The sequence below is a fragment of the Zootoca vivipara genome, chromosome 3, assembly GCF_963506605.1.
Source record: "Zootoca vivipara chromosome 3, rZooViv1.1, whole genome shotgun sequence".
NCBI lineage: Eukaryota > Metazoa > Chordata > Lepidosauria > Squamata > Lacertidae > Zootoca > Zootoca vivipara.
The window spans coordinates 2,776,599-2,793,183 of record NC_083278.1 but is presented as its reverse complement, the minus strand read 5'-3'; the positions used below and the strand labels follow the sequence as shown (position 1 = coordinate 2,793,183).

The 16,585-nt window shown below is 40.6% G+C and overlaps 1 protein-coding gene across 7 annotated transcripts in view; it reads left to right on the top strand.

The window, feature by feature from the left end:
- The window catches only part of VPS54 (VPS54 subunit of GARP complex), a 49,130-nt gene that overhangs the window by 23,653 nt on the left and 8,892 nt on the right, over positions 1-16,585 (top strand). For all 7 annotated transcript variants that reach the window (XM_060272330.1, XM_060272331.1, XM_060272329.1 and 4 more), the window contains 10 exons: positions 1,290-1,345; positions 5,140-5,236; positions 6,231-6,571; positions 8,475-8,604; positions 8,965-9,146; positions 10,140-10,252; positions 12,233-12,296; positions 13,418-13,523; positions 14,552-14,639; positions 15,152-15,273. In XM_060272330.1, the coding sequence (XP_060128313.1) occupies positions 1,290-1,345; positions 5,140-5,236; positions 6,231-6,571; positions 8,475-8,604; positions 8,965-9,146; positions 10,140-10,252; positions 12,233-12,296; positions 13,418-13,523; positions 14,552-14,639; positions 15,152-15,273 (1,299 nt within the window). The remainder of the gene's footprint in view (positions 1-1,289; positions 1,346-5,139; positions 5,237-6,230; positions 6,572-8,474; positions 8,605-8,964; positions 9,147-10,139; positions 10,253-12,232; positions 12,297-13,417; positions 13,524-14,551; positions 14,640-15,151; positions 15,274-16,585) is intronic.

Here is a 16,585-nt window from a genome sequence, read left to right as displayed (position 1 = left end):
TTTTGGAGGGATTTTTACCTTCCATATATATTTTAGTTAAATGTTTTGTGCAGTGCTTTTTTCCTAAAAATAAATAATTTAGGGGTACTTTCGTTTTGACTCAAAAAACCCACCATTTTATAGTTCAAATTGGGGAAAATAAATACAGGAAATGGAAAAAGTACAAAGTTTCACAAAATGTTTAGGGGGTATGCATCCCACCCAGAAAAAAAGCACTGGTTTTATATGTACTTTTCAGGTCTTCTGATATTTCCAGGTATCTAAACTGGTTTTCTTTCTCTTTCATGAGTTACACAAAGCCCAAAGAATGGATATACTTCGTTGATTTATCATGTGTTTTGCTTATTGATTGTTGTTTGAAACAATAATCTAGATTTTAAAAACAGATGTATTTTTATAAGCTGTAAATAATGGAGTACCATAATGGCTGACCATCAGCCTTCTGACTGGAGGTGATGGGAGCTGTTGTCCAACAGCTTTGGGGGACCCAAGGTGAGGAAGGCTGCTCTAAAATACCACCGTTGCAACTATCCCAATCTGGATTGGGCTTCCCGCACCTGCCATTTGTTGCTCTCCTCTTTAGTTTAGCTCTGCCCAATCTTCCTTGAATCTTCTGTGCTGTTTTGGGAGAAGAGACATCATCTTAATCCCAGTATTGAAAAGATTTTATATTCTTTGGGTTCTAAACACCCTGACTTATTTTGGACAGTCTTTTCAGGCTTAGCATAAACTAGAAATGAAGCAAAGAAGGAGCAGCTTTGAAAGCTTGGTGCATTTCAGGGTTTCATTATCTTTCCTTTTTTACTGTACACATAAGATTTTTACACATACACTTAAAATGAATGTGACACACATGAATTACACTTAAAAATATGAATGTGTAACATACAGCGCTCTCATAGTAATATATGAATAGGCACTCAGAATAATGTTTGAAGTGTACAAAAATGGCATTCAGGACAACTTATGAAAAAAGGCATTTGGAAACCATAGGCAGGATTGAGTGAACATTTTCAGTGCCCTGGGCTTCAGTCCTTAAACCTGGGCTGCAGTTTCCTGCATCATTCTTCATGGATCACAATAATTAGCAGGAGGAAAATAAAGCTGAATAAGGTAGTGTGGGAGCAGACTTGCCTAATGCATGTGTGGTCCAATTTCATTTTCCATTGTGAAGTTTTATTATTATTTCAGCTCTGAATATTAGGATAATCAGAAAATGTCTGATTCAGGGGTAGAAAGCTTTCTCTCCAAATTTAATTCTAAGACATATTTTTCTTATATCTTTGCAGTGTGTGGTTAATACAGTGTCACAAATAGAAGAAATAGACACAGATGTGGTTGTTAAGTAAGTATAAAGTATAAAGCTTTGAGTTGCTGTGAACTAGATTTACCATTTGCTTCTCTATTCATGAATTGCCTATGAATTTTGTCCACATGCTTTTTACTTCTTTTTAGCATCAGTGCTTTTAGCACAATTCCTATAATTTTGAAAGAGTGCAAGTGTTGTTCATGTGCAAACAGCAGATGTGAAAATGGCAGGTCATGCAAGATACACTTTCTGAAATTCTCTCTCCTACATGGCATTAAAGGTGCAAAGCTTTATCTCCTTTTCCTCTGGTCATCAGAGAGAGAGAGAGAGAGAGAGAATGAATTTTGAAAAACTTATGTTAAGGCTGCAATCCTATACATCAGAGGTTCCCAATTAGCTAGTTACTGAGGATCCCCTATTTTTCAAAAGCCAAGCCATGGACCCCCTACTTTTAAAAATGTTGATAACTCCATGGTAATTTCCTGTGCAATGATTTTTTTTTAAAAAAAGAAAATGTGGGGTAGCGCTTAATAAGGAAAGGATTTTAGGTGTACTAAATAAGAGACTATAAAACCTGTGATATTACCATGCAAAAATGACAAAGATTTAGTTGGAGGGAAGACAAATTTAATTTTATAAACATATAGTACAAGTGAACAAATTATGACATGTCTAGCAGCTACTAAACCTAAATAATAATGAACTTACTTACTTACTTACTTACTTACTTACTTACTTACTTACTTACTCACTTACAACCCATCTGGCTAGGTTGCCCCAGCCACTCTGGGCAGTTCCCAACAAAATGTTAAAAATACAGTGGTACCTTGGTTTAAGTACACAATTGGTACACATTGAAAGTAGTGGAAAGTGGATTAATCCGTTCCAGACGGTCCATGGAGTACTCAACCTGAAGCGTACTTAACCCGAAGTATGAGTGTAATTGGTTCTGGAAGTCCGTACTTAACCTGAAGCGAACTTTCCCATTAATCCGTTACAGACCGGACCGCAGAGTACTTAAACTGAAAGTACTCAAACCGAAGCATACATAAACTGAGGTATGACTGTACACTAAACCTAAATGTTATAGGAAAAATCATGCCTCTTTTTGTTTTGAACAATCCCTTCCACATCTGGTTCAATTTTTCCTACTTTTATTCTCAAATCTGGTTCAACATCAAGCCAATTCTATGCTTGTTCTTCATATAACAAAATGTTTGTTCACAAAGATACGTGGAACAAAAGGGAACTAGATGTTTCAAAGCTTTTTCACCTAACTTCTTATAATCAGTCCAGTCTACATTCTTTGAAAAATGATTTCAGTGATTCATCACAAGTCACATCAACAAGTGCATCTTGCTCTTCCGCAGATAGAGAATCAAAAGGATTCCTTATCCATGAGTTTTCAGGATTTGGTGCAGGGAAGTAATCTTGGAAGCTAGTCTCTAAATCACGCAGGTGCTCATTGATGTAATATTTTACTTCTGGTATCAATTCTTCATCAGTGGCCTCCAAAAATGTGTCCAGTGTTGGGATGTTAGTTCTTTTCAGCTAAAAAGTAGAGAGCAAGGGGAAAGAATCCCTTATATTTTTAAAAGGAGCAAGGCGTTTGCACTCCTCCTCTCTCCCCCCCTCTCTACTCCCCTCCAAGGGAATGCCCTGGCAGGGGATGGTGCCATTGACCCCCTGGGTGCGTTATCTGGACTAATTGGGAACCGCTACTATACATTCTTGGAATAATATCCACTGAAGTCCATAGCACTTACCTCTGAGTAAACATACATAGCTCTTCAATCCTTTGCATATCTACTCAAGTAAATTCAAGTGTATCTAATGAGGCATACTTCAAAATAAGTGAGTATAGAATTGCAGTTTAAGCATCAAAAACTCGGGCATAACTAGGAGATGAGGCAGGCAAATTCTTCCAAAGCAAAGAATGTATGACACTAGAAAGGCCAGTGCTAATATTTTAAACACACATTTGCAATCTACTCTCATTGATCCTTATTTGCTGGGAAAAGAAAATGCTGCTCCAGTTTCTAATTTGTAGCTAGAGGGCAATTCAATTTTGAAAATGTGTTTCACTTGGTTAATCTCAAAAACTCAGAGGATTTCGGCTATAATTCTGTTGAAAGACTAATTGTTTAACTGTCCATTTACTTCACAGGATTTCCTTCTTTTTTCAATTACAGATTTAAAAACATTGTGTCATGTTTATTTGTTTATAATTCTAAAAGTGTGTTTTCGCAATACTAGAAAAACTGATTAAATTTTAGCATTTTCCCTTGGCAAGAAAATCCCCCAATAAAGGCACAATCCTATGAATGTTAGCTCAGAAGTAAGATCCATTGAGTTAATGGTCTTACTGCCAGGTTTGTGTGTTGTGTTGCAGCCTAACCTTACTTTCTTTTTCTCCTTGAGAGCTATAATTATTGCTTTCAGAGGAATTAAAACAAATTGACATGTTCCATTTTTAAAGGAACAAGTTTTAAATCTTAACCAACCCGTTCTCTGTTCTGACACTATTAGCTGTGCTGGACATAATGATAAATCAAATTTTATCATGGTGGAAATGGTTTGCAATAAGGCTTGAAATACATGCTGCTCTTCTGGCACAGTTGTGAGGCCCTAGGAAAAATTGGCAACTTTCATTTTTGTGTTTGATTAACCACAGTATTCCATTTAATGGTTTGTTGAAAGAAGTGAACTCAAGCAACAAGCTGTGAAACTGGCTTGTTTCAACGAACCATAGTTAACATTAGCTACTGTTTAGGGTTCAGATGTAATGATAAACTCCAGTTAATCAAAAATAGAAGTGAAAGCTTTAAATCTCCTCCTGGGCGAGAGGGGAGGGTGAAGTGTGGGAGCTGAGACCACCTGCTGCTTATTCTCAGCAGGATAAACCATGATTTATTTATGATTTATTTGGGACCCAGGTGGCGCTGTGCTTAAACCACTGAGCCTAGGGCTTGCTGATCAGAAGGTCGGCGGTTCGAATCCCTGTGACGGGGTGAGCTCCCGTTGCTTGGTCCCAGCTCCTGCCAACCCAGCAGTTCGAAAGCATGTCAAAATGCAAGTAGATAAATAGGAACTGCTACAGCGGGAAGGTAAACGGCGTTTCCATGTGCTGCTCTGGTTTGCCAGAAGCGGCTTTGTCATGCTGGCCACATGACCTGGAAGCTGTACGCCGGCTCCCTCGGCCAATAATGCGAGATGAGCGCGCAACCCCAGAGTCGGTCACGACTGGACCTAATGGTCAGGGGTCCCTTTACCTTTACCTTTACCTTATGTACAGTACTACAGAATTATCTGCAAAGTTCTTGAAAGTCTTCAGTTTCTGAAACCTCAGAATACAAATTTTGCTACAGAAATTATGTAAACATAATTTAATGTTGATATTCTTTATCATTTTTATTATGCATTCCCCCCCCCCCCCCGGAGGTGTGCTAGTCTTTGTATCTAGTCTTTGTATCTAGTCTTTGTATCTAGTTACAGGTAGGTAGCTGTGTTGGTCTGAGTCGAAACAAAATAAAAAAATTCCTTCAGTAGCACCTTAAAGACCAACTAAGTTTTTATTTTGGTATGAACTTTCGTGTGCATGCACACTTCTTCAGATACACTGAAACAGAAGTAGCCAGAAGTCTTTGTATCATTCACCATAATAATAGCACTGTGAGGTAGACCCTAATATCCCTTTTTAGAGATAGGAAGCTGAGCATGAGAAGCTGAAGATGGAACTGGCAAGGATGTACCCAAGGCCACCTTACAGGATGAGAGTTAAACTGAGTTTAAATGAAATTGTAATTATTGTTTTATGGTATTCTTCATAGACTTGCAGATCAAATGAGGATGATGAATTTTCCACAGTGGTTTGATCTACTGAAAGATATATTTTCTAATTTAATTTTATTTCTCAAGAGAATTAAGGTAAGGAGTGTACTTTAAAGACTTTATATTGTTATTAAACCAATTGAATTTTGATACATTTGGACTTGGGTCTCTTGCATCAGCTGAGTGAGTTTTCATGAAAGGCATTGGAGAGTCCTCTGCCATTATCCAAAAGCAGGCAGACTGCATCTCGGGCAATACTTTGCTGTACCTTGCTCGGAGCACAATCCCTTTGGCAGGTTAATTGTTCTTCAAAGCTGAATCCTTGACATCCTGGGGCCTCTCATGAAAATCACATTTTAAATTGAGAAATCATGCCTTAAGGCTCCTGCCTATAAGTTACCCAGCTGAATGTTAATTTTTACCCTCCTTTGTTAGAGTTACAATACACTTCTGAATAAATGGTATCCTTGTATGGCATTATAATCTATTTGTACAGCTGGAAATGGAAGTGGAAATTACCACATTTCGCATGTTCCTCTGAGGTCAGGAATGGAAATCATACAAGCAAATATAAGCAGTATTCACAGTCTTTTTACTGTGCGAATATTACATGATTGCATTATTTTCTCCATTTTTTTGACGTCTCCCTTCCACTGAAATTTATTGGTGTTAATTACACAATTAACTACACTAGTTTCAGACATAGCAGATAGCGAGATGAATAATGTAGATTTTAGGAGAAGCTAAACTGCAGTGGAACAAGAAACGGTGCTGATTGTGCGGAACACAGGGTGGGTCAGAAATCACTGTTTCCTTCCATCCCCAGCTCTACAGTGTAACAAAACTAGATTCAACATTGGGGTATAGGAAAATATTGTGAATTTATTCATCAGTTAAATCTCTGTACGTGCTGATAATTCTAGAACATCTACCTCTGAAATTGATACCATCCCTTAGATCAAGCCCCTGAAATCAGCCTGTTGTGTTCAGATTTTGCAGTATTTAAAATAGAAACATTCTTGCTAAAAGATGTATTCTTCAAGGAATTCAGCACTGTCAATTTTTTTATTTTTTATTTATTTTATCTTAGGCAACACTAAACGTTATCAGAAGAGTGGTTCTCTTGGTTCTAGACAAGAACCAGAGGAGCAAGGAACTGGGTGATACTTCTGCTCAGAAGAACTCTGCAAAGGACAGTACCATAGACACAGAGCTGGTTTATCTGACGCATGAGGGCATGTTCCTAAGTGATGCCTTCAGTGAAGGAGACCTCCCACCTGCAGCGGCTTATTCTGCCTCTCAGAGAAACCTTTCCCCAGACAGTGAACCCAGCAGCAGTGACTCTGTATCTGATCCAGAATGTACCACTGACTCGTCATCTAGCAAGGAACAGACTTCATCCAGTATTACACCAGGTGGAATTGATATCATGTAGGTAGTAAAAAAAAAGCAGGATTCAGTCCCCACTGCAGCTAAACAAATTAGCGCAAATTCACTGCTTTTAAATTTGAAATTGAAAGTAAACATTCCCAGAAGCTCTTAAAAAGTGAGCCTAAAACTCAGTTTCAAGTTTCATGCATATTCTGCACATGTTGGTTTCTCAACCCTTGAGTCGAACACCTTCAGTTTCATAGCATTCTGTAGGTTGTACCCAACAGGGTGTTATGGGGACACTGCAGAGAAGATTTTAGAAGCAGGAAGGCTGCAGGGGAGAAGAGAAGGAGGGAAAGTCATGGCGTGTGAATGGAAGTCCGCTCATGCAATGTTGGATATCAGCCTCAGCCATTAACTTGGTTTCTCTCTTGAATTTGATGATATAAATTTATGACTACTCTCTATGATGTGATAATAAATTGTCCCTCCCATTTTCATTTCAGATCTAATATGATATAAGTATTCCAAATTTTGAAGCCCTGTGTTTTTAGTTGCAGTTAATTACACCTGAAGAGCTTTGCAGATTCTTTCTTCTTCTTTTTACCTTTACTTTCCTCTGGTATGTGTTGGCCCTGTTTATGGCCCTAGCTGTGTTCCCTGACCCTACATCTGTATGAGGTAGGAATGGGTTTCAGTCCTCCTTTTCTGCTTCACTGATGCACCATATGGACATAGAATTTCCTGTGTTTGAGAGTAGATTTTATACAGGGCGCAAGGCAGAGATACCACAACAGTGAGGATACCAGCCATCCACAGCCTTTCCCTGTCATGTTATTTGGTAGCATCTTGGACCAGCCTTAGTTGGAGAACACTTGTGGCCACTCAACAGTCAAAAGGCAGGTCTTTAATATTTTTTCCCCATTTCATTTCTATACAGCCTCATATTTTTTAGGAAAAAAATCTCAAAGCAGTTTACAGCACATTAAAGTACTAAATAAAACAATCCAGAATAAAACATTACTGAAGAAAGTCAAATATAAAGCATACATTCAAAGCAACATAATTAACAGGAAACTAAAATATTATCTTAAAGATGTCAGAATAAAACATTACAAAGGATGAGCATTTAACACAGCAAATAAAGCAAAACACATCTTACATATTTAAAAAGAAAACATTGCTAAAGGAAATAAAATATAAAATGCACATTTAAAACAGCATAAATAACAAGAAAATAAAATATCATAAGCATAGAATATATCTGCAGCTGTTGCTGCCAATCCTGCCAATTGTGGTTCATGGCGGGTGGCAGCTATGGAAGCTGCCGATACACTTCCCTCTCTGGAAATAGCATGTTGGAAAGACTCAGGTTAGTGTATACTATGTTACACAAAAATGTGTTCTAATGGAATGGTACCTAAATAATGTAAACATGGTGTAAAAGACTTAAATGAACAGTAATTGACCATCAATTGCTTGGTTTTTTGTTTTTTTGTTTAGGTCTTTTGGTATATATTTTAATTGTCACTTCACTTGCTACTGCTATCAATTGGGCAATTGAGAAGTCAATTCTGCTCCAGTTCAGAGATTGTTATTGACATCAAAATGCAAAGTTCTCATTGTCTATGTACAGTGGTACCTCTACTTACGAATGTTTCTACTTACGAACGGAGCTCCGTCCGCCATCTTGGATGCGGTTTAGATAGGATTTGTTCTACTTACGAATTTTTAGATAGGGTTGCTTCGACTTACGAATTTTTTCTCCCAATGCATTCCTATGGGATTCGACTTACAAATTTTTCGACTTACAAATGTGCGTTCGGAATGCATTAAATTCATAAGTAGAGGTACCACTGTAGTTGCATGTGAATCATTTCCTTTTTTTAGCAGACTGGTGGGGCACTGGATTGTTTCAGCTGAAAATCATGTGTCAACGAAGTCTTCCTTGTATTTCTTTCAGGATTGGTGAGGACATAAAGCTCTCAGAACTGGAACTGGGTAGATTAGCAAACAATATCCAGGACCTACTTTACAGTGCCTCTGATATTTGCCATGATCGTTCTGTCAAGTTCCTAATGGCTAGAGCAAAAGTAAGTTCCATGCATCTACCTGCATCCCAGAACAGGTCCAGCTAGGGTCATTAATGTAATCATGTCCTTACACCTGGACCCAACATAGTCAACAGGTGTAGTGATACAGGACGGATGTCTAAAAACAGCCTGAAAGTTGGAAAGTGCTTTGCTTTATATTTGAGATGATATTCATACAATAGCCCAGGGTGAGGAACTGTTGGCGGTTCAGGCCCCTCACCTGTCAATCACCTGATGACATAATGATATCAGTCCATGCCGATGGTGCTTTCCTTGCTGCATAGCTTTTTCAGCCTTTATAATGGGGCAGGATAACAATGAAAAGAGTTACGATGCTGTTACATCACCTTTTTCATTTAGGATGGGTTCCTGGAGAAATTGAATTCTACAGAGTTTGTTGCTCTTTCGCGACTGATGGAAACTTTCATCTTGGATACAGAACAAATCTGTGGAAGGAAGAGTATGTCCTTGCGTGGTGCACTTCAAAGTCAAGCTAACAAATTTGTAAACAGATTCCATGAGGAAAGAAAGACCAAACTCAGGTATCTTTCTCTGATGATGTATGTGTGTGCTTCAAGGCTCCTTAATGCAACAGCTCCTGAAGCTTCCCACTACCCCCACCTTTCATAATGAAAGGGCAAAAGGTGTGGGAGAAGTGGGCTCCATCAAGAGCTATCTGCTTCAGGGTGGGGTAGTTTAGCCCACCCCGACCACTGTTTCTGAGACAGTGCCATTTCTGTTGCTTATAGCTCCTTCCCACCCCAGCCTATATTTGGTACCAGGTTTTTCCCCTGAGTTATATGGCATTGTTCACTTAGCTCAGAGCAAAGTCAGGTGGCTAAATTATTTGAGTAAAATGTGTCATCTGATCTGAGGAACCAGGGTTCAAATCCCCTTTCATGAAGCTCACAGGGTGACCTTGGACCAGTTACCAACACTCAGCCCAACCTTCCCTACAGGGTTATTGTGAGGATAACTGAGGATTGGGGGGGGGGAGTCATGGGCACCACCTTGAGCTCCTTAGAGGTGGGATATAAATGCAATAATAAACAGTCAAAGAAAGAAAAAACCCAGCAGTTTAATATTGAGGCCCAATGTACACATAAGTAGTAACAACTTTCTGGGCATTCCATCATGTGAGAAGTGAGGAGCTGCTTCCCATAAAGTTACTCAGTTTTGAGTTACAGTTACAGAGGTGGTTAGTTGAAGTTGTCCAAACTGTATAGGAACTCACTTCACATAAATGCCTTTCCACATCTTACAGATGGCCACACATGTGGCTCACTGGATGTATGAGTTGGAATGAAATCTCTTGATGGTCAGACTGCCTCATGAATCTTCATTCTCATTTATTTCCATAAGGCTTTTGCCAGTACAGCTTTCTTTAGTATGCCTGCCACTGATTAGTATTTGAATCAATTGACTCTTTCATGATTTCATCCTGGTAAGAAATTTGAAATCAGTATGGACACATAGCCCTTCAAGGCAATGTTTTCTAATTTTTGAATTCCCCCTTCCTTTATGTGTATAAATAGCCTCCTGCTAGATAACGAGCGCTGGAAGCAAGCCGATGTTCCGGCAGAGTTTCAGGATCTTGTGGATTCTATATCAGATGGCAGAATTGCTTTACCAGGGAAAAAAACAGGAGGTGAGTTTCTTGGCTTCTTGTTACTGTAGTGATTTCCATGTGGACATGATGCAGCAAAATGTTGACAGGCTAATAAAAGTTTGTTTTTCTGTTTCTGGAGCAGTAGACCATTTTAAAGGGTTAATTTACTTTGAAGTACAGTAGCCAGCGGAAGATGTTCAACCAAATTAAAAGGCAAAGGCCAAAGGGTTTGTCATACCTTGCAGGGCTGTCTCCTCGGGGCTGCCACCCATGCCCCTCACCCATGTCCCAGCCACCCACTCCTGCACTGGTCTGCTGATTGCCGCCTCATGCTCCTTCCCTCCCATCTCAGGGCAAGGTTCAGGACAAGGAAGGAGATTCTTCCACCCTAGAATCTATCCTGGCTCGCTTAATGGCAGCAGCTGGAGCGGCCCAAAACAAAATAAACCTTCATACAGCAAAGAGACTGGAGCTCACTTGCAGCATGCTCATTGGTCAGAAAAGCACAGGAATTCCCTTTACCAACACTACCACTTCCTGTGCCTCCATGGACAGCTGTGAGTCCAAAAGGACTCCCAGGCTGTGCACGGAGTCCTTTAGGGGTACAGTTACTCCATTCAGAACCAGGGAGTCCCCCCCCCCACCTGCTTGCCCTCCCTCCCCCAGAAACAATACTTCTGTCTTATCAGGATTCAGCCTCGATCCATTAGCCACCATCTAACCACATAGAGCTGGTTATGTCTAGCATTCAGCCATTCTCAAGGCCCTCTTCTCCCCTCAATCCAATTCTTTGTTGGTTTTCAAAATGGCATTGAAATAATACTTTGCTTTGAAGTTAGAAAATTTGTTCTCTTGTGATTGGTCTGCCACAATGCAGTAAGTTTTTATTTTTTCAGTGTTATTTTTTCAGTATTTTTTCACAAGCGATAAAGGCAGCTGAACAAATCATGCGTCCTGTCATCTACTGTGTGTGATGCAGGGATTTTGATTTGGGGCAGTAGGGGTGGGGTCACACTGAATGGTGTTGCTGCCTCATGACAAAGCCTATGACCAGGGCTGTGCAGTAATATCTTTTGTAGGGAACAGTTAGGGCTCCCTAACTCTCAGTCACTTGGGGGGGGGGAACCTCCACAGCAGGGGGCTGTGCATGTGATGGGACCTCCCCATGTGCAGCAGGCCTGGGTGCAATGTTCAGAGAAGGCTCCTTGATCCTCTCAGAGCCCTGGCACCACCTTCCCAAAGCCATGGCCAGCTTAGGGATCAAGGAGGGGGAGGAGGCAAGGTCAAAGAGGAGAACTCCTAGTAACCCTTTCCACTCTGGACTGCCCCAGGGTTGGAAGAAAGAGTAGGTTTTGAGAGCAGCAGGCGCCTGAAGGGAACATGGACCCGACAATGTTTGTGAGAGACTCCTGTGTTCTACAAGTTGTGTGGGCGGTGCATGCTCAGACATGGAGGGAAGCGGGTTCTTCAGCCGAGCCCCTGTCCATACTTTCTAACTAGGAGCATGCCTTGTGCCTGTGCATTATAAAGTACCTAGAGGGACTCGGTTGAAGAACCTGCTTCCCTCTGCACCTGAGCATGCGCTGCCACTCTGCGAGGCTGTGCCACCAACCTGGCCCCAGGAGGACAGGCCTCGGATCCCTCCTGGAGAAGGCTGCCCGTGCAAGGAGTGCAGCCCTCCAAGCGGCTTGGCTAGAGTGGGCAAAAGAAGAAAGAGGTCCAGGAAGTAAGTTCCAAGGAGGACTGAGAGGAGGAGGAGGAGAAAGAAGGCAGAGGAAGGAGGAAGGGTTTCTTCTGGAAATGGGGCCACAGGTGTGTGTGTGTCTAATTTTCCAGGAACATGGGGAACTAAGCTAGTCCCTCTGGTTCACGGACTGCATTCCAGTGTTATAAAGTGGAAATGGAGGAGTAAAGTACGGGGTAATTTTCATCCCCAACCCTTTTTTAAAAGAGACAGTTGCAGTGTTATTTGTGTTGTTTTTAATTGTAGATCCCCCTTTTTTTGTTCAATTGTTTTAGCACCTGAAGAAAGAAAGCCAACTGACTTCCTTGTTGTTGATGGACAAAAATATGCTGTAGTTGGGTAAGACGTGTGTGTTCCCTATCATGGCAAATATTAAAATATTTATTAGTTTTTGTGAAAGTTAAAGAAAACTCCAGAGTAAGTCCGCTGCATATAATTCCCTTTCTAAAATCCTCAGGAAATTTTAGTCAAATGTTTGTTTTCTTTCTTTTGATCTTATGTGATAATTTGGGTTCCACCAAAATCAGTAGCCAGAGATATTACATGGTACGTACCACACCAGTATTTCTGTTTTAAGTCACTGCTGTGTGCTCTGGAGTTGATGTTTAGGAAATGCTAGTAAAAAGAAAGATTCAAAAATAAGATTTTTTAAAAAAGTTTTTCATCTAATTGATGCTGCTGCTCTGACCCCAATGTACAGTTGGGATAGTAATAATTAAGTAGGAGTAGGAATATTTAAAAGAAGAAAAAGTAAATTTATATGATTTCTCTAAAAGTGAATAGATCAACAAATGAAAGTGGTTCATTAACTTTGATGCCTGTTTTTTTTTTCTGGATTGAGCCTCTAGAATATAAAACAAGAGAAATTGGTATGCATTAGTATTTTTTATCTTTTAGCTGGATGAAGATAGTACTGTTAATGCTAGATTCCCTTTTTATATTGTTATATTTATGTCCTGCTCTTCCTCCCAAGTTGCTCAAGGTGGTGTATTTGGTACTCCCTCTTACTCTGTAAGGTAGGTTATGCTAAGAGACAGAGCTGGCCACATGACCTGGAAGCTGTACGCCGGCTCCCTCAGCCAATAACGCGAGATTAGTGCCACAACCCCAGAGTCGGTCACGACTGGACCTAATGGTCAGGGGTCCCTTTACCTTTTACTCTGTCAAAAACACATTGCTAGTTGGCATTTGTGACTTTCCCTAAAATGCACAATCTCTTTCACTGACCATAAGCCGGCTCTACTGAAGTCAGTGAGAATTTCCCCATTTAATTCAATGGCATATGAGCTGAACTCACCTGGAAAGTAAAATTCAGGAGGCACAGTAGAAATTGGCAGGCAGTGGTGTTGGCTAATAGCAAAATATGAGAAGGAAAAGGTTGAAGTGTGTTTTTAAAGATGTTTTGATGACTTGCAGTCTGTCATATGGTCTGAGTGTCTGTTTGATTCTTTGTCTTGCAGGACAGTGTTGTTGTTAATTAGAATCATCCTTGAATACTGCCAATGTGTGGATAGCATCCCCTCAATAGCTACTGACATGCTTACTCGTCTGTCTGATTTACTAAAGGTACAGCTCCCTCAGATCTTTCCTAAAGTGCAGGGAATGTACCTTGCTTTTTAAAATATATTTTTATGTAATGGCTTTATAAATATAAATAGGTATGGTCAAGGAAAATGTGGGAGGAAATAGCTTAACTGTTAACATCAGAAAACTTGTGTAGGACTTTGAACTCTTTTTGATGCACAGAAAAGTTTGTAAGAGAGCTTTCTGTTCATTTTTTTCATCTTGTGGGATGCAAAGCGACTTTGATATTTAAGCCATATATCTTTCCCTCCGTCCCGTTGAATGTCATTATTAATTTTTGTGCTCCTCCTAGCTCATGGCCAGCTGGATCAGCTTCAGACACTGAGATTAAACCACAAATTAGTAAAAAGAAAGAATAACCTAATCTGTAACTGAACAAATTCAAAGGCTTTGCCTTGTGCTTTAAAAGGCCATTTGACTTAGTGCTGATGATAAAGGCCAGTATTTTCAGTTTCTTGGAAGAGTTGTTTGTTTCTTTTTCACTAAGGTACTGATTTCTTCAAGTATCTAGTTGGAATAAAATAAATGTTTTGGCATTGCGTGTCTCAGTAAAACTTAGAACTTGGTAATTGTTGTCTTAGCTTTCCATAAGGAAGCAAGAATCATAAAGGTTGGAAGTGATCCCAGAGTTCATCTAGTCCACACTCACCCACAGAATCTGCACTAAGAATGTTAGAACAACAGAGGCTTTTCAAGCTCACATCTCTCCTCCACACTCATAGAATCCTCTCCAGAGGCTCTGGGGGGACATAGTCCAGCTGGGTCAGACAAAAGCACTTTCCAGTCAAGCAGCAACCTGATTTTCACCATGACCTCTCCTCTCCCACTCTTTCCCCCCAGCAACTGGTGTTTAGAGGCATGCTACCTCGGATGTTGAAATGGTGTACAGCCATCATAACTTGTAGCTGTGGATAGCCTTATCTTCCATAAATTTGTCTATAAGATCATACAACATGACTCCCAATTTCCATCAGTCACTGTGTTACTGTTTACCTCCCTCTCTTTCTCAGTATTTCAACTCGAGAAGTTGTCAACTAGTGCTTGGAGCAGGTGCCCTGCAAGTGGTTGGCTTGAAAACAATAACTACAAAAAATTTAGGTATGGATTTGGCTTAAACTTTCTATGGTCATGTAAATTCCCTTTTCAATTTTCTAAAGAAACTTTAAGCAGCTTTTCCAGGACATATTTTTGTGATTGTAATGTGGTTGTATTGTGAATTCTTTTATGGGCGGTATGTGAAGGAGCTAGCATGTAATAGATATTTTAAAATTCAGTTTTATGAAAAAGAGCTGCCTTCTGATTAACTTTTGTGTACTGGCAGGACGCGGGTGGCGCTGTGGGTTAAACCACAGAGCCTAGGGCTTGCCGATCAGAAGGTCGGTGCTGCAACCCCAGAGTCGGTCACGACTAGACCTAATGGTCAGGGGTCCCTTTACTGGCACAGTAAGCCTTAGGAACATGCTGTTGGTGAATTTCTAAAATAAAAGTAGTATTTCCTCATGCAGAATGCTGTGCGTATTTTCTTTATTGCAGTTTGCATAGGAAAAGAGCTCATAGTATAGCAATAGCTCTTCTGTGTTGTTTTGTTCTGTTTTCTTCTGTCTTCACAGCCCTCTCATCACGCTGCCTGCAGCTCATAGTGCACTACATTCCTGTTATCAGAGCTCACTTTGAAGCTCGCCTGCAACCCAAGCAGTTCAGCATGCTTAGGCATTTTGACCACATTACCAAGGTATTTTTATAATGATTTTCTGGATTGAAATACCTTGTTACTATTGTTGTTGTTATTAGGTAAGAAAAACTGGCATGCATTTTTCATTCCCTGCATGGGCAGTCGTTATGGTGGTTCCAACCTAGAGGTGTGCATTGCTATGGTTGCATAGTAATAACCTCAGTGCAGTGTAAATGTCCATTTGCTCACCTGCCTTTGTTCATTGGTAGTGCTGGGAACAGATGCTATAGGATCTCATAAACCTTTCCCCTTTCTTCTGAATAAGCTCACATCCACAATACCAATTCCAGCAACTGCTAACAGATTCCCTTTGTGCTACAGTCCCTCCTGCTCTTGCTTCCTTTATCTAAACTCCCATATTCCATACTCCAGTGTACATGAGAGAAAAAACTGTCTTTTAAGCATCTAGAACAGTGGTTCCCAGTTAGGGGTCCGGGATCCCTGGGGGTCCGCGGAACACACCCGGGGTGTCTGCAGCACCACCCCCTGCCAGGGACTTGCTTATCTTGTTAATCGCACAGTGAAAGCCTTCCCTGGGTCATTCAGCCTCTACTCACAACCAGCGCCTGCTTGCTGGTAGGGGGAAAACTTGTGAAAGTGTTACTGGATGGCAAGAACTGGGATTGGACAAAAACCTCTGACACAGTTTTGTAGGGCTCTTGTGACTGGAGGGAAGGGGGGAAGAGAGTGCAAACAGCTCACATGCTTATCATTAAAAAAATGTAAGGGATCCCTTCCCCCTTGCTCTCTACTTTTTCACGGAAAAGAACTTCTAATTGTTTTCAACAATTATCAAGTTTAGAGGACTCTCCCACTGCTTGTAGTTTGGTTTTCAGTTAATCTTGCCTTATGAGTTTGGGATTCATGTCTCTTCCTGGAAGTCCAACAAGGGAAATAGCTAAGCAAATTGCCACTATGATTATCACAGCAGCTCAACCTCTAATGATTTAGTATAGTGCTACGGCTGGGCAATACTTTCTTTTCAACATCATGATATATCAATAGCTAAATACTGGTGCTAAATACCGGTGCTCTGGTCCATGGGGTCACAAAGAGTCGGACATGACTAAACAACAACAAATACTCGTATATGCTGATATGCTATGACTGGAATTTATCTCAACTGCTTCTTCCCACCTTATGGAAGTAAGAAGCAGCTGAGATACATGGCTCACCCCTACACAGTGAGCGAGTTCCGATGCCTCTCGCGCTCATGTGCGATCCGAGGAACATTGGGGCTTTGCTGAACTGCTCAGCTGGGGTGTAGAAGAGGCCTCTCCTCCCCCAGCTGAATGAGCCAGAGGTGGGCTGG